This window comes from Myotis davidii, unplaced genomic scaffold (genome assembly GCF_000327345.1).
Source record: "Myotis davidii unplaced genomic scaffold, ASM32734v1 scaffold27, whole genome shotgun sequence".
NCBI lineage: Eukaryota > Metazoa > Chordata > Mammalia > Chiroptera > Vespertilionidae > Myotis > Myotis davidii.
This window is the reverse complement of record NW_006297821.1, coordinates 2,553,960-2,561,784: the sequence shown is the minus strand read 5'-3', so window position 1 is coordinate 2,561,784 and position 7,825 is coordinate 2,553,960. Positions and strand designations below refer to the sequence as shown.

At 52.7% G+C, this 7,825-nt stretch overlaps 2 protein-coding genes across 7 annotated transcripts in view; one reads left to right on the top strand and one right to left on the bottom strand.

The window, feature by feature from the left end:
* The window catches only part of CLCN2 (chloride voltage-gated channel 2), a 13,988-nt gene extending 10,254 nt beyond the window's left edge, over window positions 1-3,734 (top strand). The window contains exons 22-23 of one of the 3 annotated variants that reach the window (XM_006773631.2): window positions 3,092-3,178; window positions 3,309-3,734. In XM_006773631.2, the coding sequence (XP_006773694.1) occupies window positions 3,092-3,178; window positions 3,309-3,503 (282 nt within the window). In that variant the 3' untranslated portion in view covers window positions 3,504-3,734. The other 2 variants (XR_001515542.1, XM_015570411.1) reach the window with 2 other exon arrangements.
* A 98-nt stretch (window positions 3,735-3,832) lies between these two features.
* FAM131A (family with sequence similarity 131 member A) overlaps window positions 3,833-7,825 on the bottom strand; it is an 8,558-nt gene continuing 4,565 nt past the window's right edge. For all 4 annotated transcript variants that reach the window (XM_015570414.1, XM_015570416.1, XM_006773633.2 and 1 more), the window contains 4 exons: window positions 7,497-7,590; window positions 7,077-7,259; window positions 6,781-6,897; window positions 3,833-5,484 (listed from right to left, as the gene is read on the bottom strand). In XM_015570414.1, coding sequence (XP_015425900.1) covers window positions 5,012-5,484; window positions 6,781-6,897; window positions 7,077-7,259; window positions 7,497-7,566 — 843 coding nt within the window. In that variant the 5' untranslated portion in view covers window positions 7,567-7,590 and the 3' untranslated portion in view covers window positions 3,833-5,011. The remainder of the gene's footprint in view (window positions 5,485-6,780; window positions 6,898-7,076; window positions 7,260-7,496; window positions 7,591-7,825) is intronic.

The window sequence follows — 7,825 nt, the reverse complement described above, 5'->3', positions numbered from 1 at the left end:
ATAAACAAAAAAAAAAAAAAAAAGATGTTACAGTCCCATCCTGATAGGATGGTGAGGGAGCCAGGAAGAATTGCCAGGATGTTCAGGAGGTAGATCAGTAAGGCTTGGTGACTCCCCAGGACAAGTGGTTTGCAAACCCAAAAGGCATATAGCTTATCAGAAGCTCACTCTGATTAGGATTATGGAAACTTTAGGGGAACGATTTAATAGGATCCTTGAGAGAGGATGAGATGGATTATTAAACATAAGAAGACAAAGCCAGTGGACTAATAATACAGGAAATCTTTTTTTAAAATTATATATATAGCCAAAACCGGTTTGGCTCAGTGGATAGAGCGTCAGCCTGTGGACTGAAGGGTCCCAGGTTCGATTCCGGTCAAGGGCATGTACCTGGGTTGCGGGCACATCCCCAGTGGGAGATGTGCAGGAGGCAGCTGATTGATGTTTCTCTCTCATCGATGTTTCTAACTTTCTATCCCTCTCCTTTCCTCTCTGTACAAAATCAATAAAATATATTTAAAAAAAATAAAATAAATAAAAGCCAACATGCTGGGCCAGCCATTCCTTTTCTTGGAAAAGGTGAGAGCAAGGAGGATAATCAATACGTAGTTAGGTCCAGGTCTAAACACAGAGCCAGGTAGGCCAAAGGTCTTTGCAGATTAAACAGATTTACTTGTGCATATTCCATTGTCCTACATAATAAAAGGCTAATATACAAATGACCGAATGGTGGAATGACTGGGTCACTAAGATCGCACTGACCACCAGGGGGCAGACACTCAATGCAGGAGCTGCCCCCTGGTGGTCAGAGTGCTCCCAGAGCGGGAGCGCTGCTCAGCCAGAAGCTGGGCTCACCGCTGACGAGCACAGTGGCAGTGGTGGGAGCCTCTCCCGCCTCCGTGGCAATGCTAAGGGCAATGCTTAGGCCCACTAAGCCATCAGTCAGACATCCCCCCAGAGTTCCCAGACTGCGAGAAGGCACAGGCCAGGCTGAGGGACTCCCCCCAAGTGCACAAATTTTGTGCACTGGGCCTCTAGTTCATTATAAAGAAAAATAGGGTGACTGAAGCTCCCAGCCTCTCCTTTTTTTCTTTTATCCTGGGATTTATTTACCTTCTATAATTGCAACATTATTGCTTCTGAAGCTCAGAGCTGGGCCGTGGCACTCGGGGAACCTTGGCTTCCTCCATCACTGGAGCAAGCAAGCTTCATGTTCTCTTCAGCTGCGTGGCTGCCAGCCGCCATCTTTGTTGGCAGTTAATTTGCATATCTCGCTGAGTAGCCAATGGGAAGCGTAGCGGAGGTATGGTTAATTACCCTTTTTGTCTTTTATTAGATAGGATATATATTATTTCAGAAAGCAAGGGAGAGAGTGAGCAATAGAAATATCAGTGATGAGAGAGAACCCATTGATCAGCTGCCTCCTACATACTCCACACTGAGGATTGAGCCCACAACCCAGACATGTACATGTGCCCTGACCAGGAATCGAACCATGACTTTCCTGGTTCATAGGTTGACGCTCAACCACTGAGCCACACCAGCAGGACAATACAGGAAATCTTATTATGATATGTTTCCCAATGAAATCAGATGAGGAAATTAAAGATAATGTGTAGCATGTAGGATTCAAGGGACTTGCTAAACAATGACAGTTATGACATGGGTATTAAAGGAGCACAGAAAAACTTATGCTAAAACTACACTTCCACCTCCTTTTATAAGTACTGTCATGCCTTAGAAGGAGGAAGTTAGGAAAGTTCAGGAAGTTCTTTCCTAAAGAATTCAGCAGCTGTATAAGAAAACATTTTTAAAGTGTTAAGATCATTACAATGATTTCTGAGTAGCTGGTACTCAAGAAGCTGGGGTAGTAATGCCCATTTCAATTCGAGCATTAAGCCAAGAGGCTTACAAGTAAACTATAAACAGTGCAATAACTGATAGGCCAAAAATTCCAGGAACTGCTGAGTCAGTAGAGTGTTTTTTCAAGACATCTGGCCCAAGAAAATCCACTTGGAGCACAAGGGGAGCTAGCTGACAATTTCTGAACCCTGGCTGATTACACTGGAAACCCTGGGGGAAGGGTCCAAAGCAAAAAAACATGGGGGTTGGGGGGTACTCTTGGCCCTTGGACGGTAAGCTACATGTCAACAAGACCTGGGATGCTTTGGGCCCCAGAAAAGTCAAACTGTGAGAGACATATAGAGTGTGGCAGGCCAATAATGGGGGGGTCGGGGCCAGGGTGAGGGATACCTTACATGTTCAGCCAGCTGAGGGCAAAGGGGAAGCACGTGTCAGCCACCCAGGTGGGGTAAGAAGAACAGGATTCAGGGCCAGTACCCCTAAGGGGCGTGTGGAACTTCCCTCCTGGATATATCCATGACTAATCGGACATACGCCTAGGCCCACTAGGTAGTGCCTCCTCCTAGGGCAGCGGTTCTCAACCTGTGGGTCGCGACCCCTTTGGCGGTCGAACGACCCTTTCACAGGGGTCGCCTAAGACCATCCTGCATATCAGATATTTACATTATGATCCATAACAGTAGCAACATTACAGTTATGAAGTAGCAACGAAAATAATTTTATGGTTGGGGGTCACAACATGAGGAACTGTATTTAAAGGGCCACAAGGTTGAGAACCACTGTGAGTGTACTGAAAAGTGGCCTGGAGCTGCTGGGCCACTTCTTACTGATGACCCCCCACCCAGCAAGTCACTGCACCGCTGAGCCTCATGCTGCCTGTCCTGTAGAATGGGTGTCAGACTTCTCAGGACTGTGATGAAATTAAACGCTGATTAATGTAAGACTTAGCCAGGTGCCTGGCCAATCATTAGGTGTCATATTTGAACAGCTTTTCTCTCCTCCATTCTCCTTGCTAACATGGGATGAAGATTCCTTCCTGTTTCTCATCCACATAAAGATTCTCACTATCAAGTTTCTGAAGATTGGTTGTACAATCTCATTACACTTTGGCCTTCCCCCTCCCCCACCATCTGTAGCACCCCCTCTATCCTGCCCCCAACCCAACACCTCCTCCTGGGCCCCTCTCCCCTTGTGCATAAAGTCCAATGTTCTTCTCCCCACCCTGTAGACTCACACCATCTTCTCACTCCTGGGAGTGGACCATGCTTACGTCACCAGTATTGGCAGACTCATTGGGATCGTTACCCTAAAGGAGGTAAGATGATAGTGGCTGTCAAAGCCACTTCCACTTCCAAAAAGGCATGGAAGCTTATGCCCAGCTCACCTGGGGGTAAGGGCTGGAGAGTACGAGCAGGGAGCCCAGACTGACCCTCTCACCTTTCCAGCTCCGGAAAGCTATTGAGGGCTCTGTCACAGCACAGGGCGTGAAAGTCCGGCCACCCCTCGCCAGCTTCCGTGATAGTGCCACCAGCAGCAGTGACACAGAGACGACGGAGGTGCATGCACTCTGGGGGCCCCACTCCCGCCACAGCCTCCCCGGGGAGGGCAGCCCTTCTGACAGCGATGACAAGTGCCAGTGAATTCCTCAGCAGGCGGCCTGGGGTGGCAGTGGCCTTGCTGTCAGCCCGGGTCCTACAGCTCTCCTGTCCCTTCTGCCGTGGGAAAGCAGGAGGCAGCTACAGCCAAAGGTTGGGGCCCCAGCCCCCCATCCAGACCAGGGGCACCAGCCTCTGCTTGGAATCTGACACAGCACCCACCTGCAGTGTTCCAAGGGCAGGAAGATCAGCACTGCCCTGGTGGGATGGGGATGGGGCGGGGTACCTGACCCCTGCTGCCCCTTTGCGGGGGAAAGGGGTACAACTAAGATGGGTTTATACTGGAACCTCCAATGACCAGATGTATATAGAGATTTACAAAGATTTTTATATTAATTTAATAAAACAAATTCTTAAATAGAACAAAATAAACACCTAATGAGCCACTTATATAGAGAATGCCTGTGCCCATCAGCTCGTGTTCTTACCTTGGGCCCTCTTACCTGCCAAAGCCGACAAGGCCTGAAATCTAGCCACCTATACCCCATGGCCATAAAACTCCAGAGCCTGCTGTCCATGGAGTGTAGGATCTGCAGAGGCCTCCACTGCTTGGCCATCAACACCCTGGCTGCCCCCAGTACTGTAGCTTCGGCCTTTCCTTCGGCCAAAAAGGCACTGCCCTCCTTCCTCCCCAAGGAGAGGCATTCCCTCATGACTGTCACCCGTTGGCACAATTCCTGCCCTGCTCAGGGCCACCCGTGTGGCCCCCTGGTGGCCCTCTCTGGAAGAACATCGAAGTCCCAGCTCTGTAGCTACCAGAGCCCTGTCCTCTTCCAACTCCACCCTACAGCAACCTGGTGGGCTGGGAGCCACCGGGGCCCTGCCCACACATCCTACAAGGGACTGGGAAAGGGCCCAGACCCCTCAGAGCGGCCAGGAAAAGGGTGGGGGTGCACGCTTTCATCATTCCAATGCCTCCCAGAGAAGATCCGACTGAAAGAACAGACCAAAACCCCTCTTTCTTTACAAAAAAGATTTAGAGACGACGGAGAGGTGTAGCACAGGATGAGCCCAGCTGGGAAAGGGACCTGGGGGACGGCTCAATCCGTAGGCTCCCTGGGTGGGGTGATTCTATCAAGCACGGTACACGGACTTGGAGGTGAGGAGAGAAGCAGAGGGGCGAGGCGGGGGAGGGGCAGGGGAGGCCGGGCTCCCTCCCATTCCAACCCCCGTAGCCCAGTCATAACTGCCCCTCAGAGGTTCACATCATCAGAGGAGGAAATATGTGGCGTTTTTGATTTAAGAACATGAACATCACTCTGCCACTGCTGTAGCCATGCCCCAGGGGCCCCGGGCAACCCCCGGCAAGCCCCAGGAGTGGGGGCTGGACATGCGCCCCCAGCCTGGTCCCCGCCTCCTCTCTAGACACTTTCATGCAAAACACACAATGAGGAGTGAGTGCTCCCAGGAGCCCCCCAGGCTTTGGAGCTCTGCTGGAAGCCTCAAGCCCACACTGGGCACAGCGGCTGTGCCACCGCCAGGCATGATCTGCGTCACTGTTCGTCTGGCTCCACCTCATCCTCCTCTAAGGACACCACCCCAGAAGAAGCCATGTCAGAGGCTTGCCGCTGGCGTTCCCAGCTGCCCACCGGCGGGCAGAGCGGCTGGCAGTCCTCGCAGGGGGCTGGCTCCACCTCGGCGGGGGAAAGGCAGGACTCTGTGAGGGGCGAGTTGTAGGGCGAGTCCTGGGCCTCCACGGGGCCCAGGCTGCGGAAGGCACTTTCCCGGCTGGGGGGCAGTTTGGCAAGAAGCAGCTCTTCACCCAGCAGCTGGGAGGCCAGGTGGGCCGGGGAGCCCAGCAACCCGTCCTCCAGGCTGCACAGACTAGAGCACAGGGTCTCTGGGGACACTGTCTGCGAGCAGTCGCTCTCAGGCTCCACGGAGCCCTGGCGCACAGGCCGGGAAAATCGGTGGCCAGTGAAGAGGTCCTGGAGGTGGGGTCCCAGGGGCAGCTGCCCAGCCATGTCTGTTGGGGGAGAGAAAAGAAGATAACCCTGCTAGCCCCATCTCAATTGGCCAACCTGGAAGCCACATCTCCCCACTTGGCACAGCTCTAGGGAGTGGGGGTAGGACCCAGGGAACTTCAGACAAGTCACTTAACCTCTCTGCCTCAATTTCCTTAATGGTGAACTGGGGATTCTTACATACCTACCTTATGGGGTTGCTGAGAGAACAGTCTGGCACATAGTAAGAAAGCAATAAATGCAGGGACACCCTACATGTCGTGCAGGCTGTTCACTGCCCACGGGGAGTGTGTGCAAGGCAGTAAGTGTAATTCAGACCACATTCTGCTCACCAAGCAGCATGCCCTGGCATGGGGCTGTGCCCACCAGGAAAAGGAGAACTTTTTTCAAATTTGCACAATGATTCCGCATGGGCTAGTAGTGGCCTTGGATAAATGCAGTTATTTTCATTATACCAGGGGTCAAAGCAGGCCTGGAACTCAATCAAACAAAAACATTGTGGATCGGGTCTGTCTTCGTCTCGGTCATCCCAATCAGTCCTCTCTGGACCACAGCAGCAGTCTCAGCTGCTTTAATGTACTGCCCACTTCAGAGAATGTTAATTAGCTAAAGGGATGAGGCATGTGGACGCAATCTTCAAAGACAAAGGGGTGGAAGGGGGATGGGGGTCTGGGAGGCTTGAGCCCAGAAGCTACAGAGAAAGTCAGCCATTTGGTCCCGAGAATGGAAGATGAAAGGAGGGCCTTGCACAGCTGCACAGCCCCACGGGGTCCCTTCTGCAAGCATCAGCGGAGAGCAAGGTCCACTAGCCTGGAATGCGGGGACGCTAGGCTGGAGCCAAGCAGCCCCGTGGGCAGTCCCGGCTCAGCAAGCTTCCTGTTTGCCTGCGCCACAGCCCCAGGTGCTGTGGCTGCTGCACTGTGCGTCTGTGCAGCCTCGACCAGCCAGGAGGCTGTCTTGAGAGGACTTCCGGGGGCAAGGACGGCAGACCCTCCCAGAGAGACAACATGGCTGCACAGAAGGTGCTGGCGAGGTCTCCGGCTTTTTTTTTTTGAGGGCCGCAAGGCCAAACTGCACAGATGGGCAGAGAAAGGAACTACTCCATTTCCACCTGCTGACTGCCCACCCACGAGAGTGGAAAGTCAAGGATTACCTGGACAGAGTCTGCCTCTCTCCGCTCTCCTTACAAAGACTGAGGACATTCCGGATCTCCCCTTCCAAAGGCTGAGCTCTGGATCACAAGGCCTATCAGGCAGTTTCACCCTCGTTGGCCGTACTAGTACAGAATGTTCCCTCACCTGAGTCAGTTCCCCCAGCAAAGTCCTCATCGTAGGATTCATCGGTCGAGTCCTCACCATCCACTGAAGACCATGCCCGGAGCTTGGCTTCTGCAATGGCAAACTGCTCAGCCACTCCTGTTGGGGAAGACATGGAATTCATTAGCAGAAGTGAACTAAGGTTAGGGCTCAGCTTGGAGACAGGAGAGGGAAGACACATGGTTGTGGAAAGACTCCAAACCCCACATCAGGCCCAAGGAGATGAGAGAGAATATCCCTAGGACAAATGTGTGGCTGATTCTCTTTCTGTCACTCACCTGCCGCAAAGCGAGCCTCTTGCTCACCCTCACTGAGATCCGAATAGGACGAAAAGGCTGATTCTAGGGCAGCAGGAGAGTCGCTTGGCTTGCTCCAGCCCTTCCATTCAATAAGGTGAGCCACACGACCCTGGGCCATGGCAGTGGGCTTGGTCACGTGGTCCTTCACCACCTGGGAAATACCTAGAGGTGAGGCAAAGTCAGAAAGCCTGGTAAGAGCATGGGTCAGAGAACATCTGGGAGGGAAGCGTAAGGGTGGTGGTAGTGAGGGTCCACATGTGCCTTTGGCGGGGCAAGGGGCAAGGGATTCACCTGAGAAAGAGAGGAAAAGGGAGATAGCAGCAGGAGCTCAAAGGATACAATCCCCAAGGGCATGTAAAAAAGGTCCAAATGGCCAGAGGCATGGGAAGGGGTTCATACCATGCAGGGAGGATCTGGCCAGTGCAGCGATCTCCTGGATAGTTAGGGCTCTCCGGGACTTGGGCAGCATCGCGACAGTGTCTCCAACATTCACCTTGGGTGACAGAATTAGAAGGTAAGTGTTCCTCTGACAGCATTGTCTTCCCATATGCCCATAACCCACCCAAGGCATCAAGGGGATATGGGAGCTGGGAAAAGATGACAAGGCAACACATGTTTCCCAAAGGCTGCTGGGATATGTAAGAAGGTAAGAAGCCAGGACCAGCAAATTATGTCCCCCCCCACCCCCACCCCCACCCCACCCCCAGGGAGCAATGGAGACGTGGGCA